Source organism: Onychostoma macrolepis, chromosome 05, assembly GCF_012432095.1.
Source record: "Onychostoma macrolepis isolate SWU-2019 chromosome 05, ASM1243209v1, whole genome shotgun sequence".
NCBI lineage: Eukaryota > Metazoa > Chordata > Actinopteri > Cypriniformes > Cyprinidae > Onychostoma > Onychostoma macrolepis.
The window spans coordinates 25604847-25627152 of NC_081159.1; the positions used below are offsets into that span (position 1 = coordinate 25604847).

The 22306-nt window shown below is 35.5% G+C and overlaps 1 protein-coding gene across 4 annotated transcripts in view; it reads right to left on the reverse strand.

Annotated features, from left to right (window-relative positions):
- The window catches only part of doc2b (double C2-like domains, beta), a 300599-nt gene that overhangs the window by 81325 nt on the left and 196968 nt on the right, over positions 1–22306 (reverse strand). For all 4 annotated transcript variants that reach the window (XM_058776339.1, XM_058776336.1, XM_058776337.1 and 1 more), the window contains one exon: positions 9714–9793. In XM_058776339.1, the coding sequence (XP_058632322.1) occupies positions 9714–9793 (80 nt within the window). The remainder of the gene's footprint in view (positions 1–9713; positions 9794–22306) is intronic.

Here is a 22306-nt window from a genome sequence, read left to right on the forward strand (position 1 = left end):
AAATATAGTTGTTCATTGTTTATTCATGTTAGTTCACAGTGCATTAACTAATGTTAACAAACACAATTTGTGATTTTAATAATGCATTAGTAAATGATGAAATTAACATTAACTAAGATTAATAAATGCTGTAGAAATATTGTTCATTCTTAGTTCATGTTTACTAATGTTGTTAACTAATGTTAACTAATGAACCTTATTGTAAAGTGTTACCATTTATTTTATGTCTTCACCTGTGTGCTCATTTCACACAGGGTCAAACTAAAAGGAAATGACACATATTGCGTCATTAATAGCTAGTTTATTCTTGTCTGTGCAAAAGCCAGAAAACAATGCAGGGTAAGTTACATGCATATTAAAGTTTAATACTTTGCCACTATGCTTTAATTCCACTTAACACTTCCACTTTTGCAAGATTTTTTGTTGTTTGTGAAAGAAGTTTCTTATGCTCACCAAGGCTTCATTCAATTAATTAAACATAGTTAAAATAACTTTACTATTTTAATGGTTTTTAAAATGTTATTTATTTTCCAGTTTTCAGTCTCACACAATCCTTCAGAAATCAATCTAATCTAATTATTATTATCTTCAGTGTTACAAAAACAGTTATGCTGCTTAATGTTTTTGTGGAAACTGTGATACATTTATTTCAGGATTCTTTGATGAGTATAATGTTCAAAAGAACAGCATTTATTTGAAATCGAAATCTTCCGTAACATTATAAACGTCTTTACTGTCATTTTCTATCACTTTAATGCACCCTTGCTGAAAAAATGATTAATTTCCTTCAAAGAAAAAAAATCTTACTTTGCTAATTTTGCAAACACTGCTAATTATCCTGTTAACACAATTGTTTTTAAATAAAAATGTAAATGAGTATAATGTAAATGAAGTGTTTTTACATCAAGAGGTTGAACAAATGGAAACGAGCCTTAAGGACTGTAGGCGTCCTATAAAATCACATAACAATGCCATATACAGTACAGTTGGCAATCACATCTTTAGAGCCTCTCACTTCTGCTCCATATGAGCTGATTTCAATAGCAGTGTTAATCTGAGGCGTAAAATGAGGAGAGAAAAACAATGAGGCTTCTGTTTCTCCAGAGGATATCTATGCTTGCCAGCAATGACTGCTGCCCTTTTTATTTACCTTTATGAAGGGTTTTGTCACTGGCACAAAGAACAGATCCCACAGGCGACAAAACATACTTATGATTAGCCTTTCTTTTTAAGAGGGATGGGAATTTAACCATTCTGCCTCTAATTTCACTTAATGATTGTGGATCCTTAATGATTCTTTTAAAGAAGCATATATAAAAAGACCTCATTAAATGTAGCTCATATTTTAGGCCTCGATATTTTATTGCATCTCGTGGCTAAGCCAAGTTCAGGACTTTCTGAAGTATGACAATATAGAAATGCTGTTTTAATTGCCTTTGATTCATTTCATGGCACCCAGTCATGCATGAACGAAAAAAATAAACTGTGTTTGATGCACAATAAGATGCAAATTATTAAATGTTTGTATTATTTCTCACTTGAATGCAAGTTTTAAATAGATCTGTTGTGCTTGAAAAACTTAAAGGTTCACCCAAAAGAAGATATTTTGAATACCGGTAACCAAACAGTTGATGGTAACCACTGACTTCCATAGTTAAAAAAAAAAACACTATGGAAGTCAATGGTTACCATCAACTGTTTGCTTCCCAAACATCAAAATATTTTCTTTTGTGTTTAACAGAAGAAAGAAATTCATAGAGGTTTGTAACATGAGGGTGAGTAAATGATGACAGAATTTTCCTTTTTGGGTGAACTATCCCTTCAAAGCACTTTAAATGTCATTTGTATCTTTGATTTATTATATTTTTTCATATTGTCTATAATTTGCATCAAAGATAAAATTAAATATGAATAACTGTATTGTGATTGATTTTGCTATTGTAAAATAAGATTACTTGTATAGTGAAATATTTTAAAATACGTAATTTAGTTTGACTATGGTTTAACTATTTGTGAATCAATAACTGCACTGATTTCAAACTAAACTGTGAATAAATCTCCACTCTGTGTCTTTCAGGATTCATCAATATGATTTTAAAAACAAAGCACAAGCTAGGTTGATTGTCTGAGCATTATGTCATAATTGAAAGTGTAATGAAGTACTAGAACAGGAAAAGAATTGGATGTGCAGGCAGGTGTTTGCTTTACAGAGTGATTAGATGTCATCAAAGGTGATATTTGAGTGCTTATTGTTAGATAGAATAAGAGAAAACACAAGAGAGAGTGAGAGAGAGTCCCAGAGACCCAAATCAGTGGCTCTCGTCCCACAGGCATCAGCACACCTCTGAGAGAGAGAGAGAGGCCTCCGCCAAAAAGATGCACAGCTGCTCACGCAGTGCATTTTGTAGCTGAATATACACTGACTGGATTTAGGTGGAAATCCTTCTCTCTTACATGGTCAGCGATTACACTGACCAACGAGAGAAATTGAAGTACAATCTGTTGATTATCTCGTTGTAAGAAATGCTCCTTTTCTTTGAAATATTGAATGCACTAAAGAATCAACTTTAGAGAAGCCCTGTATAATTAGGTTGGTTTAGGGTCAAATCCACCAGACATATTTTCAGTGATATATGCATGCATCACAACCCTTCAGTAAGGCAACTGACAGACATTCAATAGGTTAAATAAAAATAACCTTTCAATGCGCAAAGAGAGAAAAAGAAGTCTGACAAACTTGCTAAAAATATACATATTTAATAAATCATACTACTTTACCTCACTAATCAATCAGAGCACTAATCATCCACTAATCTGTCATTATTTCAAACCAGGGTTATTATCATTAGCTAAAACTTTTAAAAACATTTTTGTTAATTGAAAAATATATGAAAAACTTTAAATCATGCCTTGGCAACTAACTGAAATAAGTTTAAGCACTAAATAGTATTAAAACAGAACAAAAACTTAAAGTGGAATAAAGGAAACAATGAGTTATATTTTATATATATATATCTATATATATATAGATATATATATCTATATCTATAGATCTATATATCTATAGATATATATATATATATATAAGGGATGGAAAGATTCCACGATTTGCTCGGTGCATCGGCATAAAAGTTAAAAGTTTTATATCGCGATGCATCATTTATAACATATTTGCATGGGTAAAAAACGATTTATATATATATAATTACTAGTGGATGCACTATAGTTTTATTATTTAGAAAGTGACCAATAAACTGTGACCAATAATTTATATGTAGATTGATTTCTCCTTTCTCAAGCACGTGCTCTCATCACCACTGCTGCATGAATATGATGCATCGCAACACCACGGACACCCGAGGAAAACAGGGATTAAAGTCCAAAACTTGATTTGAAATAACCTAAACGGTTCCATAAATGACAAATTAAGTTCACACAATCTCACTAATTTGTGCACGCTTATTCTTAAGCAGCCGTTAATGTCCATCATGGATGAAATCGATCCACAATGGCAAACAGCAAATATATATGTGCTGTTTAATGCATTTGAGACGTAGTGTGATCTTCAGTGCATAACTGACATGTCACAGGTATATTTTTCATCTGTAAATGTTAGAAAGTCATGCAAACATATCTATTTTACTGTCAGGAGTGGGCGAGGCACGCAAGAGCAACGAGCGCTGCTGCGCGCATGCACGCTAAACAAACAGAGTGCAATAATTCTGAGTAAAATATACATTTTGCTAAAATATTTGTTGTTGGACATTAAATGTGTCTTTTGTGGAATTTTAAACCTACATGTAAGTGTATTTTTTATTTATAGAAGTAACTGTAAAGGGACTATTGTAATGGGTAAATCAAATGTAAGCTAGTACAGTACAAATTACTAAGCTCAAATGAGTTAATGTGTGTTTCTTATAGCAGTTAAAATAGTCATTTTCTTTATTATTGATTTCCATGTTTAATTCAGTGATTTTAACTTTTAATTTAGTTATTTTAATGCTTTAAAGAGCAATTTTATATTGTAATGTTCTAATGTTCTGCAAACTATAAAAGGTACAGCTGTCATAAAACCAGGTTACCATAGACCAGGTTAGTTTCCCAGCAAGTTGCCACAGTGACTAAGCTTGATCTAGGCCTATGTTAAATTTGCCTTATGGAACCAAATCATTTGACAATGAGTCAGACTAACTGAAATAAGCCTGGCTTATTTGGTTAACTTGTTTCATGAAACAGGCCTTGAGGCATTAAAAGTGATCTCCATTGCATCGTATTGCATCGAATCGCATTGTGTTGAATCGAATCGAAATCGGATCGCACTGCATCGTAATAGGGGTGAATCGTATCGCATCGGTAGCTGATTCATGTGTGTCTTTAATGTATTATATCGTTGGCTATGCATGGAGATGTGTATCGTATCAGTCATGAGATGCACATCCCTAATATATATATATATATACAGTGGGTATGGAAAGTATTCAGACCCCCTTAAATTTTTCACTCTTTGTTATATTGCAGCTATTTGCTAAAATCATTTAAGTTCATTTTTTCCCTCATTAATGTACACACAGCACCCCATATTGACAGAAAAACACAGAATTGTTGACATTTTTGCAGATTTATTAAAAAAGAAAAACTGAAATATCATATGGTACAAAGTATTCAGACCCTTTGCTGTTACACTCATATACAGTGATGGGAATAACGGCGTTATAAATAAACGGCGTTACTAACGGTGTTATTTTTTCAGTAACAAGTAATCAAACGAATTACTGTTTCCCCCGTTACAACGCCGTTACCGTTACTGACAATAAAATGTGGCGTTACTATATTATATTATTAGAATTTAATTTTTCAGTTCATCTGAATGGATGCGCAGTGTAGCTGTATTTGACATACCATAAACTCTAGTGTGAAGGCGCACGACTCGCCGTCTCTTTCTCTCACATACACGCACGCAAAGAAAGATACAGAGCGAGAGTGTCTTTCATAACATGCAGAATTGACGCGCTACATGTAAACGATATTCTTTGTTGTATTTTCCTGTCAAAATACCGGAGTTCCTTTGGAATTCTTCAGCTTTTAAGAACGGCCGGTTTCTCTGGTAGTGGGCGGAACTAATGCGCAAACTACAATCTCATTGGCTGGCGCTCACCTATTATCAACCCGGTTTTGATTTCAGCAAATCAATTCGAGCAAACGCAGACAACGTGATTAATATTCATGAACCCAGCAGCTCATTAATCCTTATGCGTTTTATATTGATGACAAACATGCATTCATACTTGGTTATTTTAATTACTAAAGTTCTATCATCATATAATATTAAATCATCATAATATTATATTATAATGCTTGACTGACTGATAATAAGTGTCAGTAGATAAATAGTGTAGATTAATGTACAATGTTTTATAATAATAATTTATTATTTTTAGTGTTCATTTAATTAATTTAACATTTAATATTGGGGGCATCCAAAGTTTGAGTTCAAATGTCAAAGTTGACATTTGAACATTTTTTTCAAAGTAACGCAATAGTTACTTTCCCTGGTAATTAGTTACTTTTATAATGATGTAACTCAGTTACTAACTCAGTTACTATTTGTGAGAAGTAACTAGTAACTATAACTAATTACTTTTTTAAAGTAATGTGCCCAACACTGCTCATATATTTAACTCAGGTGCTGTCCATTTCTTCTGATCATCCTTGAGATGGTTCTACACCTTCATTTGAGTCCAGCTGTGTTTGATTATACTGATTGGACTTGATTAGGAAAGCCACACACCTGTCTATATAAGACCTTACAGCTCACAGTGCATGTCAGAGCAAATGAGAATCATGAGGTCAAAGGAACTGCCTGAAGAGCTCAGAGTCAGAATTGTGGCAAGGCACAGATCTGGCCAAGGTTACAAAAAAATTTCTGCTGCACTTAAGGTTCCTAAGAGCACAGTGGCCTCCATAATCCTTAAATGGAAGACGTTTGGGACGACCAGAACCCTTCCTAGAGCTGGCCGTCCAGCCAAACTGAGCTATCGGGGGAGAAGAGCCTTGGTGAGAGAGGTAAAGAAGAACCCAAAGATCACTGTGGCTGAGCTCCAGAGATGCAGTCGGGAGATGGGAGAAAGTTGTAGAAAGTCAACCATCACTGCAGCCCTCCACCAGTCGGGGCTTTATGGCAGAGTGGCCCGATGGAAGCCTCTCCTCAGTGCAAGACACATGAAAGCCCGCATGGAGTTTGCTAAAAAACACCTGAATAAGATTCTCTGGTCTGATGAGACCAAGATAGAACTTTTTGGCCTTAATTCTAAGCGGTATGTGTGGAGAAAACCAGGCACTGCTCATCACCTGTCCAATACAGTCCCAACAGTGAAGCATGGTGGTGGCAGCATCATGCTGTGGGGTGTTTTTCAGCTGCAGGGACAGGACGACTGGTTGCAATCGAGGGAAAGATGAATGCGGCCAAGTACAGGGATATCCTGGACGAAAACCTTCTCCAGAGTGCTCAGGACCTCAGACTGGGCCGAAGGTTTACCTTCCAACAAGACAATGACCCTAAGCACACAGCTAAAATAACGAAGGAGTGGCTTCACAACAACTCCGTGACTGTTCTTGAATGGCCCAGCCAGAGCCCTGACTTAAACCCAATTGAGCATCTCTGGAGAGACCTAAAAATGGCTGCCCACCAACGTTTACCATCCAACCTGACAGAACTGGAGAGGATCTGCAAGGAGGAATGGCAGAGGATCTCCAAATCCAGGTGTGAAAAACTTGTCGCATCTTTCCCAAAAAGACTCATGGCTGTATTAGATCATAAACTTAAATGTCCAAAGAACTTAAAACTACAGGGAGAACCCTTAAAACCCTTTTCCATTATAAAGTTACAATTAGGCCTAACAACTTAACCCAAACTTAAATTTAATTACTATTTATTTTTAAATAGATGATCAACACTCAACTTTAAAAAAAAATTGTATGCAAACATGTAAATTTCACATAATGCAGTTTTTAAATTAACTTATAAATAATAACATTTCTAGGCTATTGTTAAAATATATTCAATTACACACTGGCTGTCATAGCATGTTTCATAACAGATTAATTTAAACATACATTAAATAATTAAGACTAACAGGTTTAATAAAATATAAATGATTATATAGTGTAATATTTCGCAAAATGCTCCTCTCTAGACTTAATTTCTCTAGTGAACTAATGAGCTGTAGACACTGATGACTTGCTGAGGAAAATGAAATGCTATGCGACATTTTATTTCCACACTGTTTTGTTGATGTCTTTCCGTGGTTGAAACACTGATTGAGCAATTACATGAGGCATGAGATGTTCAGTCATGTTTATTCGCGTTAAAACTAGTAGTACAGAGGAAGGAATAAGCGCGTTCTCTCGTGCTTCGCTCTGCACAAGTATGCGGCGCGTCATGGCTCAGATACAAGAAACGGAGTTAATAGCGGTCGCTCAAATCAGTGCTTGTGTTGGGTTTACACCAGCATGTTTCTGAACTGTCCCAGAAGCGGCTCTCCAAGGCGTTTATACAGCGATCTGTCGTGCCACATCAAAAAATGTCAAAACGCCATTTATTATTTGAATTTACCGAAACGGTTCGGTACAAATGTGTGTACTGTTACACCCCTAATATATATATGCTTACGTCATGTATGAGATAACAGAGAAAACCACTTTTGCTAATATTCTGCCGAATAATGAATAATAATTAATTTATAATTTATGCCGTGCAGTGATTTTCACTTGTATGTATCAGAGAATTATTACGGAGGCAGCTGACGTTAATGAAATAATTTTCAGCTTTACTCACAAACTACATTTCCTGTTCATCAATAAGGTGAGAACCAAAGCCATTATAAACCTAAATATACTTGATTTAATTAAATTAATTGAAAAGTGTAGTGTAGTAGTAGTAAAAGAATTTGTTTGGGATCGTAATGATGACAGTAGCGCACACAAAATAGTATCTGTTCCATGCTCCAGTGCCATTAGCGCTCACACTGCATGCATACCGTGCCTGAGCCTAACCGAACCGTGCTCTGTCTAAACAAACTGCGCACGGATCGCACTAGTCAAACAAACTGCACTTTGGGGGTCAAAGGCGCTCGGGCACGGTTCAAAATGCCTAGTGTGAGTACACCCTTAGTCAAGAGGATCGCACAGAACCTGTGCAAGCATGGCTCTTAATGGTTTGTTTTTTGTTTGTTGCTGTCTCATACGTTTAGATATGCTGTTATTTTGTAAATATTACTACTTCTGTACAGTATGGCAACTGCACACGCGTCCATGTACAATGCTTCTCATAGCTGTGTGAAAATAAGTGTATAAATGGAACATTTCATTGTTGGAGCTAATCTGATGATTTGAATGAGAGGGAGAGAGAAAGAGAGAGAGAGCGTGTGCAGAGCAGGGTGACGCGAGGCGCAGTACTAAGAACGGCTGTTTTAGAACATTGATTTTGAAACTTGTGAATCCATTAGAATCATTAGAAGACAGAATCGCAATTCATATATGAATAGATTTTTACGTGCACCCCTAGTTTTCTTCCTCTTCTCTAAAGCAGCGTAGCATGGCCTCGCCCCCTTGTTGCATGTTCCCAGGGGTGGGGTTTGTCTGGGTCCGTGATGTAACGAACCTGGGAAGTAACTTCTTGTAGTCCCTACGAGCTGTTATTGTAGGCATTAAACTGCCAGAATTTTAAAATGGATATCTCCGTTTGCATTGAACTTTCAGCACCACAACTTTGCAGATATTGTTTATGCTCAACAGCAACATTACACACTAACTAACGTTAAAAAAGTGAAATCGCAATAAACCACTCCTTTAAATCAGAGGTCTCAAACTCAATTCCTGGAGGGCCGCAGCTCTGCAAAGTTTAGCTCCAACCAGCTCCAAACCACACCTGCTTAGAAGTTTCTAGTGATCCTGAAGACCTTGATTAGCTGCATCAAGTGTGTTTGATTAGTGTTGGAGTTAAACTGTGCAGAGCTGTGAGCTTCCAGGAATTGAATTTGAGACCAATACTTTAAATGTAAATACGAGCTATATGTAGTTCCCTTAAACAACAGAGGGCATCAGTATTCAATATTAATTATAAAAAAATTAAAAGAAATCACAGTTGTTATTCCTGCAACAGATCCTCTTGAAACAGAAACATCTGAGAATAAAGAACAATAAATAAATAAATAAAATGAAACTACTGAAGTATTGCACTTTCATTGCAGTGTTTTGTACTCGAGGCAACAAAGGTACAGAGGTAGAGTGTTAGAAACAGCATTAGAAACAGGAAGAAAAGATGAGAGAGAGTGAGAGAGAGATTGCTTGTAGCATACTGCTGGAGGGACAAAGCCGGTCTAGACTGAATACTAAGCAAAACAGACAGCAGCAGATGCTAGCAGCAGTCTGTTGTCAGGGGAAATGCCTCCTACACGACAACAGAGAAAAGAGCACACAGGCACACGCAGGCCAAAGGGATCTCCTGGAGCACAACATCCCTATTACAAAGAGGACCGGGCAAAATCGTTCACTTTATAGAACTTTATAGACCCTATAAAAGACAGACTAGCAGGAAGGAAGGAGTTTTATGAAGCGGCCCACTGGCTTCAAAATACTGGAGGTGCTGCCAAAATGAGCATTTGGATTTGTATATGTGAATCTGTCACACATTCGTTCCTGAGGACGGTTCTTACCTTGGCTTTGTTGATAGTGCAGTGCAGGGCATTGTTCTCCTGATCATACAGAAGGCTGAAGTCCAGAGTGCCGAGCGTAGCTGCGAGAAAACAGACATAAAAACATCAACAAAACAGTTCATCTCCAGGGCAGACCACAGCATATGCAACAGCAATTAGCAAGCTGTTTAAGCCATATTTTGCTCCTCCAGAGACCATCTGATGTCAATTGTACACAAAAAGGCAAAGAGCTTTCTCAGTTTGACAAGCTCTAATTTGAATTTGATTGGCCTGCTGCTATCAGGGTTGCACACATTTTTACAAGGTACTGGGCTGCAATGAGCACTTCTGATCTGTTGCATCGAATTCAATATTCTGTGTTTTGTTTGAGGAACTTTATATCAATAAGCAGAACTGTATATTTCATGTTGAGTTATGCTACAGTTCAGTTTGGGGTCAGTAAGATTTTTTTTTTTTTAACTGCAGTCTGTAACTTTGTGTTCAAAATTTACAAACTTTATATAATAAGCAAGTACACAATGAATCCATTTTCCAAACAGTGTTTTTGGCTTGTCCTGAATCACTATGGTACACCTATAATAAGCGTTTATATTCTGACTATTTAGACTGGTTCGGGTAGGTACCGCTGGGGAGTAGTTCAGTACCTGCGTGATTCGTCATAGACATAAACAGAGAGAAGTAGCTCTGGCTACAATGTTCTTCCGTAAGACGCACGTAGTTATGTTTATTAACCGCTAGAGCGCCAAAAGGTATGGACTGCAGCTTTAAATTCAGAATGGACATATTAAAAAGCTACAGTAAAGACTTTCTTGTTTTTAAATAAATCAAATATTAAATAAAAGCTATTCTTTTGAACTTTATATTTATCAAAATATCTAAAAAATATTAAAGCAGCACAACTATTTTCAACATTGGTAATAAGAAGAAATGTTTCTTGAGCACCAAATCAATGTATTAGAATTATTTCTGAAGAATAATGTAATACTGAAGGCTAGAGTAATGAAAATGAAAATTCAGCTTCGCCTTCCCAGGAATAAATTACACTTTTAAAATATAAAAAATACAAAACAGTTTTTTTTTTTTTTTTTGTATTTGAAATATTTAATTTTTTTCTTTAAGAGACTCATTAAAAAAATATCTTACCGACCCTAAACTTTTGAAAGATAAATATGTCTTTTTGAAACAACTATGTTGTGTCAAAGCTGTAGTCTGTAAGTTTTGCCTCTTTGTCGCCATCTCTGTTTGAAACCTGCAATTGCAGTTATTTGCGGAATTATCTTTTCGTGGGTTGTGCATTGGCACAGCTCCAGCGCGGATGAATCTAATATATTGAGGTAAATGTGTAGCTGTCAGTCATTACACTGGTGTGGATACTGTATTTAGGAATCACAGATTCTGCATCTTGGAAGTATGAACCAAATAAGAATTTTCATCAGAAAATGTCATCTGAACAATTAAGTTACATGTCATTGAGAAAAAAAAAAGCATTACAATACATCACGGCATGCTTGTATTTCCCGTGAAAACCTACCAGTACCACTAAAATTAGAAAACATTATTACAAGCGTAGCATTGTGAAGACAAAGGTAAGCCATTGTGGGGCAAAGGTAAGGAGATAGATTTGGCTGGTTATGTACTTGCCCAAATTTCTTTTATTTTTAACCAAAAAAAAAAAAAAAAAAAAAAAAGTTACGGACTGCAGGTCTAAGTATGTCTGTGAAACTGATTTGGTAGCACATAAATTCTGATCAGAAAACATTTCCCACTCATTTCAGAACAGAACAACTGTTCACTCAATTAACTATAATGTTCACCAATCTATGGTGATACCAAGCATTTCAAAGGTACTGTACACGGCCTTAAAAATCTTTTTGCCAATTTTAACAGTAATTTTAATCCTATTTCAGTGGAGCTATTTTTCACCAGCTGCGAAGTAGATTTGATGGTGATAGTCAAATGTCCTGTTATGAGAAACTACAAAGGCTGTGACTTCCTGAAATTGTGTGAGACACAAAGAAAAACCAGGAGCGAAATTGTCCTTTTCTCCATTATCCTTTGAATTTTTGGACCTTCCCCACTGATAAGTGTCAAGTCAATGGTGTCACGCCTCTGAAAGTGAACCTCCCTGCTGATTCTGCCTCATATGAATGCGGCCATGAAAACCAGAGTCAAATCTCATATGGACTCCTAGCAGGAGGCCTTCAGCTCCACTCTGCAGAGAGCATCTTGAGTTCAAGGACATCCATCATTGAACATACTAGAGTAATCAACCAACCAACCTTACCCTTAAACCAATTACCCTCAACAAGATGACTAAGGAAAAAACTCCAGTGACTTGAATTTTGATCTAATTTGTCTAAAATAACATCAGACTGAGGGCACTATATCTTAACCACTATAAGCCACGGCACCCATAAAAGCTCCTGCTGCAGGAGTGCATTTTTGGACATTAAAGGGATACATTTCTTTCTTCTGCTGAACATAGATGATGATATTTTGAAGAATATTGGTAACCAAACAGTTTCTGCTTCCCAATGACTTCAGTACTATTTTTTTTTCTCCAATGGCTACCAGCAACTGTTTGGTTACACATTCTTCAAAATATCTTCTTTTATTTTAACCCTCTGGGGTCGACAAACGCGTATACGCGTTTTGAGGCAGATTTTCCTGATAAGGCCGAAATGAGCTTGAATTACTCTGCCATTTTTGATCGTACAGATAAGAGCAATACACCATTCGAATCTGTAAGGGGTCTACTTTTATTTGTATACACTCATAATAACAACTAAACTTTGTGCTTTTGAAGAATAAAGAAAACAAACAGGGTGTGCTCTCTGTCTTCTCCGTCTCCGCGAACTGTTTTTAGAAACGTGTCACTAAAATGAACTGTAACTCAGCAAATACTCAGCACACAGACATGGGAGTTATATCTATAGAAAGCTTGAAGTGTCTACTTCTCTTATCGAAAACAAACATTCTGTGATGGAGTAATCAGTATGAAACCAACACGATGTTCAGTCTGTCCCGTCCGACTCATTATCTCGTGTCTAAGAATGTTTAGACCATGTTTATTATTAATACTCTGTTCACAAATAGATTTTAATAGCGTGCTAAACAATAATAATTCGTTTCTCAGATATAAAATATCATTTTTTTATAGTACAAAGTACATCCTTTTATTGTACAAAGCATGCTTGAGTCTGTGGCTACAGAATCATATCATAGGCTACTATAAAATCATACATACTAGACTATATGACTACAAAATCATAGATGGGTTTTTCCCAAACTATAATTCCTGACTACAATGTTTGAAATCGTGTAAAACATTTTTAATATGAGGGGCAATTCACTGTATTTCAATTTCTTAAGGCGCGATGATGTTTTCATGCTCTATATAAAACAATAAAAGTAATATAAGTGTACACTGTAACATGATGAATGCTACGAGTCTAAGTATGTTTAGTACATGTTTATTATTAAACAGAAACTCGTACAGGATTTGAGCAACTTGAGGGTGAGTAAATGATGACAGAATTTGTTTGTGTGCGTGTATTCTTATATGACAAGAGGAATCAGCAGGATTAAACCAGGCCTGTGTTTAATTACCCAAACTGGTATCAGCAATGCGTGACTTCAATCTCTAATGCAGAGAGCACTGTCATCAGTGATGGGCTTTTCACTTCTGCAATTATGATGAATTTTATTATCTTATGCTTTTTTACCCATGAAGGCTATGAATAGATTATCATTGGTAAGGATGGAGGAAATTATGGACAGAGCAAATACATTGGTGCAATGCTCATACTACAGCAAAAAAGACTTCAGTACACTGGAGAAAAACTCTACTTCAAATTTCTTTTGAGAACTATTATTTTTCTTATTTTTACCCAAAATAGGATGGATTGGCCATTAATGAGCACTGTAAACAGATGTAATGTCGGTTTCATTCATACTGGAAGCCAGAGGGCGCCCTCGCGTAGAAACTCCACATATGTATCACAGCAGTAACAGAACTGATGACACTCCAGGAAATTCCAAATATGGGCAAAGGCATCCAGCTTTCACAGACCAAACATGAATAAAATAAACACTCGACTTCGGAAATGTATAGTGTATGTTCTTTAAGCCATCTTGGGTATTTTCATAATAATTAAGTATATTTAGAATCCATTGCTAATCGACATAGCCTTAATTACAGTATATATTTTCTGTCTCATTCTGTGATAAGAAGCCACGTCAAATCACAAAAGGAAGTTATTTTAAACACTCAACTGCTGTTGTGGAGAGAAAACATGTTCTGTTTTGTTGGACAACAGGTATAGAAACACTTCTCATTACAACTAATTAGGGGCAAAATATTTTTCCATACTCTGCTTTCTTTTTTTCATACATTTCCAGACCTGGAAATTACTTAAATCAAATTCCATACTTTTCCAAACCACGTAGGAACTCTGATATGATGAACAGATTTAATTTAGGCTTTTATTCACATATGAACATTGATCAACACACATACATACAGCCCATTAAATATGGTAAATGGAGGCTAAACCATACTTGCTTGACACATGAGAACAAACCTCATTGGTCCTTGAACATCAAGCAAGCATGTTTGAGGTTCCATTTACCAAATTTGATGTGCTCAATGTGTGTTGAACAGTGTTTAGCCTATATGTAATGAGACCGCGAAACCTAGATAAAACTGGGTGGAATGGAAAAAAAAAGGAAAATCTTTTGACTGCACACCTGGTTAAAATTTATTTTATAATAAAAAAAAAACAATCTTTTCATATTTACTGTTTCTATGGTTACATCAGTGCTATCGCAGGGATTGACTGCAGTTACCTGTGCATTCAGACGTTATTCGATTCCTGTCTGCTCTTGTATGTACAAAACAATTTGAGTCACAACTGTTGATAAATACTGACTGTGTGAATGGAGCCATAGAAATACACAGAGAGGAAAAGAATGCGTGGAGAATGTAAAATAGAAGGGTAGCAGGATTAACCATCTATTTCCAATAACTTCAGGCCATGCTGCTATATGTTCACGTCAGCTAAAGAACAGCATTACACAACCTCACTCAACCTGTAATCATACACACACACCCCTCACTTAGTTTCCCACTCTGGACCACTTTACACTTCAACAACGTCCACCTGAAGAGCATATCCCATCGACAGATTTTGATTGAGAGGTAACGCCAACCTGCAAAAATATGCCTTACAATTCTCAGCATTTCTGGCCTATGATTCACATGAACCGGAATAGCATCTTATTGAGGACGATTTTTTTCAAGGATGAAACGCAACTTTGCAAATGAGATGTCTGACATTGCGCTTGCTTTGATCACAACAAACTTGTTCTAAATTTTTGTCCACATAACAGAAAATGGAAGTAATGAGCTTGCCGGTGAACGGTCGTCTGGGATTATGTTTTCCTGTGGTTAGCTGCCAGTTTCCCAGCTTTTCAGGACAGACAGCATTCTGGCCTCTGCCAATACAGCGGAAGGAAACAAACAGTGCTGGAATTACCGAAAATCGTATCCACTCTATCCTTGCTGGTTTTGTTATTTTGGGCTGTACAAATGACCGTAGTCTGGGCTTCTCTTTATTGCTGCAGCTTAAACTCTGAATTGGATGACAGGTGGTAATTAAAGGGAGGTATTCTTGAGGATACATATTTAGACTTAAATAGTCACTGTAATTAAATACTCTATTAATTTGTGAAGACTCTCAAGATTCACAGACCTTTTTTTTTTTTTTTTTCTCTTGCCAGATAATAAAATCCCCTTGCACTGAATGAATAAGAGGAGTTATATCTATTGATCAGAATGCGCGTTTACACTTGGTCACTTCATGCACTTCTACTAATCAGAATACTGTCTTACCAATGCAAATACCCTCCAAGACGCAGTCGAGGTGGATGCATCTAATTGTTCAGGTCACGTATTTAAAAGTTATATCAGCATACAGATCATTATCAAAAAATTATAATTTTTCTGACATAATGTTAACATTTTCTCAGTTCAGCTCATGTCCAATTCAGTTTTCTTTTTTAAAGCATTTTTTTTTATTTCACAAATTAAGAAATATATTGTTACATTTTCAGTTTTCTTTTTCATTTTAGTTTTAGTATTTGTTACATGCTTTTGTCATTTTTATTAGTTTTGTTTTTTAGCTTTATTTTATTATTATTTCAGTTTTAGTTTTTATCATTTCAGTACTTAACTCATTTCAGATAGTGGACAATGCAGCATTTCTAATTTTCACTCAAGTTTTTCATCTAATAATTTTTTTATTTTTATTTCTATTACCAGTTTAAAATTAACAATAACATGTCATTAAATTAATTCTTTAATTTTGCCAATGGTGACAATGTTTGAATCACTTACCTATGACCAGGGTATAATCAGTAAAACTTTTATTTAAATGGAAATCCTTCACATAATATGAAACCAATGACCCATATACAGTAAATTAATTGTAAGAAAATAACATTGATTTAAATGCAAATAATAACTTTTTCAACATTTTAGGGCAATCATGCACATTTGCATGGACTCCTCTTAATCTGAATTTATTTGTATTTTTTAAACATACAACAAAATCAAGAGACAAGCATCAAACTTTTTCATATAGTTATAAAAATGAAATGCCAGTATTTATTTATTTATAAATTGAATGCTGTCTATGTGGAGTTTGATGACCAAGGGACAGGTTTTCCACCATATTTTGATAATGACCAATACATACATACATACATTTGAGAGGCCAATAATTCACGAGCAAGCAATCATGGATGACACACATGAACAGAGCGACTGCAAATGTGAAGCGTTCAACAGAAAATTGTGTTGCTCTGCATTTCCCACAAAGCAACCACCCAGAACATCAGCATCTGCAGATCAACACCGTTCGCATTGCGGTGTCAACTTTTGCATGGGGAAAAATCTAGTTCATTCTTATGCTGTGCAAGCTATATTTTATCTTCCTGTTTGTGAAACAGACAGGTTTAAAACTCCTGGCTTATGGACTGATGTACATTCTTGTCTATGTGTAATAGGATTCTGGTTAACTTTGTGGATTGCTTAGTGTGATGTGTGTGACACACATGCCATTCCATTAAAGGTCCTTTGCTTGCTCTGAGGATCTCATTTGTCCTCTCATCTTCTGCAAAACCCCCACACATAGACCTCACATTGCCACTCATTTATGACCAGAGACTTGGTCACCGCTCATTACATCCACCTCAATTACGGCCAGAGGAAATATAATCAACATTGACTGATTTGATGGTCTCTGGTTACTTCCATTGTATCTGAGGAGATGCCAATATCCTCAGCACACTATCATTGCAAACTTTACATCGTGAGAGTACCTAGTAGAGAACAGCTGGGCCTGACAGGACATTTGCTGGTATTTGTAATCTCATGAACAACAGTCCACATGGGCACACAGCATGTTTATCGTAAAACAAACTAGAAAGCTATCAGAGTTCAAGGCTCAGGGCAGTGTTTGGATTTAACAGGAAGTCGACCGGCAGGGAAGATAAAACAAACCGGCATGAAAGGGATGTAGTCCACATACAGGAGTTCAGATTGCAAATATATATCTGCACTCTTTGTTCTGTACACATTTATGGATAAATATGATAGAATCATTAATATTATAGCGGTTCATTTCTACAGATGGGAAGTGTGTGGCTCCTGCTTTCTATTAGGAGATTTCTTCTTAATGGAAAAGTGTGACACGTTTATTTCATTTAGACACATTCAATTTCATAAAATCACTTGTGGCCTTCAATACAAATGACAAGCCAAACAATACAAAACGCATCCAGACAGAACAAAAGATCTATCATAATCCTAGGGTTGAAATGATTTTCTGGAGCATTTTCATTATTGCTGATGTTTTCCAGGGTATACTTTTAAGCATCCAAAATCTCCCTTGTCCTCACAAATCAATTCATTTCACTTTTACGCAATTCAGAGAGGAGATTCCTGTTGATCATGTTTAAAATATGTAACTGTTTACAATCAGTGTGTGAGTTGTTCTGCAAAGGCTTCTTTCTGGGTGGTTGCTATATGGTTGCTAGGGTGTTCTGGATGGATGCTTACTGGCTCATGTCAACAGAGCACACCCTCAATTCTAGATATGAGTCTCTTCTTCAAATTCATAGGGCTTTTTTGCTGCTAGGTGAAAAGAAGTTCACATATGCAGTACACCTGCCTCAATAAACTGCACAATTTAAGGTCTCATTTGTTCATAACACAAACGGTGCTGGACAATTTATGCACTAGTGTTAATTTTGTCAATGAAAACTATGAAGAAAAAGGTTCGTTGACAAGCTTTTCTCCCCTTGACTAAAACGAGACGATGAGACTAAAATGGATTAAAAAAAAACTATACCAAAATGTTTTTTAAATTTTTGTTATCATCAAAAAAAGGAGACAAAATATTATTGCTGACTGGTGAACATGCCTCTCCTACACAAGCTTTCATGTGTGCGGTTTCCAGATATCAGGAGTTCAAATCTTCAAATCAGAGATTCTGTGTTAAAAGGATACATTTTTTGCCAGGTGTTTTGCTTAATTTTTGAGATCTGGCAACCACGTGCATGCGCTTGTCCTTCATTGCAGAAGCATAATGTAGACAGAGAGAGTGCATGTCGAAGTCTTTGATATTAATTTACACACACACATATATATGTGTATATATATATATATATATATATATATAGCCTATAATAAATCAGTACACTAGATGAGGTAAAATGACCCATGTGCATCAGTCCACATGATTTGTGCTTATTGGTGAAAGTGCAATACCTGCTATGTAAATACATTTCTCAAACGACAACAATCATTGTGAAAGTAATTGTAAGGAAAAAAATAATTTTATACAGCATGGCAAAAATGTGACTTAAATTTTCATTGACTAATACAAGAATTTTCAGACATTTAGTCAACTAAAACTTGACTAACAAACAGGCTAAGGTTGACTAAATATAATAATTAAAAAGTACATTTGAAACAGGACTAAGACTAATAAAAGTCTAAGACTAAATTAAAAATGGTTGAGAGAATTAACACTATCATGCACCTAAGCCTGATTCTTAGGGTTACGGTTTAGCAATAATGATAGTGATTTTGACTTATCAAGCGTTACTAAATCGTAAAAAAAAACGATTTCTCTAATTCAGAGGAAACATTATTAGATTATACGAAATATTGGTAACACTTTAGTATAGGGACCAGTTCTAACTAATTTGCTTATTAGCTTGCCTTTTACTACTTTTACTATTACCTTTTACCATTGGCTGTTTATTAGTACTTATAAAGCACATATTCTACATGACCATAGTTTACACCCCTAATACCACCCAATACCTAAACTTAACAACTACCTTACTAATTATTAATAAGCAGCAAATTAGGAGTTTGAGGCAAAAGTCGTACTTAATGGTTTGTTAGTAGTGAGAAATGGACCTTAAAATAAAGTGTGACCGAAATATTAAATGTTTAAACATTCAATCTAAAAATGCAGACTGAACAGAAATAAAAAAAATAATAAAAAAATAAAAACTTTAATTGGAAACATCATTAGATGTTCAAATGTTTAAACATTCAATCTAGGAATGGAGATTGAACAGAAAAAGTAAATTATTTTTAAATATACAAAACAAAACAAAAATTAAAAAGAGAGATACGAAGAGCTGATAAATTATTATTATTATTATTATTATAATATATATATGATGCAGATACAGCATATATATTAGAGAGAGAGAGAGAGAGAGAGAGATATTCATTTGTGGCTGGGCCCCAGTGTCATTACAGTTAAGTCTGGCATCCATTAGTCTTGCTCTCTATCAACACCCTGAGAGACAACGGTCTGCTCAAAGGCTCTAACGATTTTCTTATTGATGGCGAGGGTGGCAGAGGAGATGAACAGCAAATAACTGAATTAAACAGCATGGCTGAGACACTGCAGTGAGATCGCATTTCTATGATACATGTTCCCACATGTGGCTATTCATGAATCTGCGAAGAAGCGTGTATAGCTCACAAAAACAACTATTGTACAGAACAGAAGCTAGCCATATGGACACATAGAACGGAAGCGCCCAATCCCTGCCATAATACCACTTCTTATCTCTGTCACGACGGATGGACGTGCTTGCGATCGGTGTCCTTGTCATGTAATTGCCCTACCAGAATGGACGGCCTGACAGGCACTTTGATGAAAGGTTAGATATGTGCTCGGGCTGTAAGAGAGGCTGGACACAGCTATGGTGTGACTGATCTGAGCAGTACCAAAGGTAGTTTAAGCCTCAGACAGCTCCGCCCAAAGACCACCCACTGACCGTCTGAGGCAGACGGCACACAAAACTGGCCGAGATACAGAAAACTAGGCGGTTTCCATCTGGTTGGCCGGCTTTCTAGGAATCTGAGTGGACAGGTTTTTATCACTTCACCTGGATATGAAGTTGTGTTTACAAAGTAGCAGGTTGATATAATGGGTGCATTTGAGGAAGAACATTTCCACTAATTTTGTTTATTTAATTAGCTTTCTGTACAGCCAGTTGGAGACTGACACTGCTGAAGAAGTTTAACCCCCCCACCCCCCCATGTACAGTATAGTTTATATATTTTATATATAAACTATAATCAACAAATAGAAAATGTTGTAGCGCCAAAGGTTGTAGGTTGTCCGCACTCATCCAAATTTAGCCCAAAAGGCTTATATCATTTATTACACAGAGATCACAAAATTGTGCAAAAAAGTGCAAAGGTGCAAAACGTTTTCGGGTGCAAAACGTTTTCCATGTGCTACCCAGCAAACACCTGCGCTCATTAAAACGTATTACTGTAATACACTGAATACCACGAAGATACATCTTGCTTGGTAGCACATGGCACTGAGGAAGGGTTAATACCCAAAAACGTTTTGCACTTTTGCACAATTTTGTGACCTCTGAGTAATAAATGATATAAGCCTTTTGGGCTAAATTTGGATGAGTGCGGATCTCCTTTGTCTTTATATATAAACTATATAAATTATTTCTACCCCTAAACATGTAAAAACAAAGAAACTGAAAGTGGTTGCCTGTACATGTTTGAGAGACGGTCTCTTTTGTGTAATTGGGTGATTGTCTGGCAGGATAAGCTGATCTGTCCACATAAATATAGACTAAAGTTGGTCTAGCAGATGTGTTCAAGAGGATTTGGAGTGCATACGTTTCAGGTAGGTAATAATTTTAATTAATTTATTTATTTAACTTGTTGCTTTTCAACTTTTTCAACTGCCGTTTTAGCTAATTAATTAAATACCACTCACTCACTCAAAAAAAAAGGAGATTCTAAAGTATAAAATCTTTTCTTTGCAATGTATATAGGCCCTACAAATAGGAAGTGTTTCATATCTATGAAATATGATCGTAATGCATAACAGCAAATCAGTAACATACTGATTTCGGTATGCATACCGAACAAATACAGCATTGTTTTAACCACTGCATGAGTGGAACTTCATTGGAAACTTCCAGTTGTTCTATATTGTTACTTTTGATAAGAAACAAAGTCTAATCTTTCAAATTATGTCCATTTTTTCTTCTTCAGGAAATTCAAGCAATAAATGCCGTTTTGACACTCTTTGATGTGGCATGACAGATCACTGTATAAACACCTCGGTTCAAATGGCAGCATGAAGCATGAATCATGCCTTCTTTACTACTATTTTTAACGCAAAATAAACATGAATGAACATCTTGGGCCTCATGTAATCGCTCAATCAGTGTTTCAACTGCAGATGTCAGTAAAACAGCTTGTAAAAACGTCACGTAGCATTTTATTTACCTCAGGCAAATCATCAGTGTCTGCAGCTTGTTAGTTCGCTAGAGAAATTAAGTCTAGAGAAGAGCATTTTGCAAAACTATATACTCATTATATTTTATTTTACCTGTTAGTGATGTCTTAATTATTTAATGCTTAAATAAATCTGTTATAAAACAAGTCATGTCAGCCACTGTGTAAATTAATGTATTTTAACAACAAATTATAATTTATAATTTAGAAGTTAGTTTAAAAACTGCATTATGTGCAATTGGTTTGAATAATTTTACTTTGGAATTAATATTTTAATATGTTTTAAGTTGAGTGTTAATTATTATATTAAAAAATAAATAGTAAATGAATTTAAGTTTTACACTACCATTCAAAAAATAAAAAATCCAAAGAATTCTCTTATGCTCACCAAAACTACATTTATTTGCCATGCTCTGTCATTTATTCAATTATTTGAAACAGAAATATTTTGTAATATAATTATATAATATATGAAATAATGTAATATGTCAATTAAAAAACAAAAAATGTTTTAAAAAACTCACAAAAACAAACTTGTGAGTTTTTAAAAACTTTTTTTCTTTTTTGTGTGGGGACATCCCATAGGCGTAATGGTTTTTATACTGTACAAACTGTATGTTCCATTGCCCTACACGTAACCCTACCACCCTTACAGGAAACTTTTTCAATACACTCCATTCTGTGTGATTTATAAGCATTTTGAAAAATGGGGACATGGGGT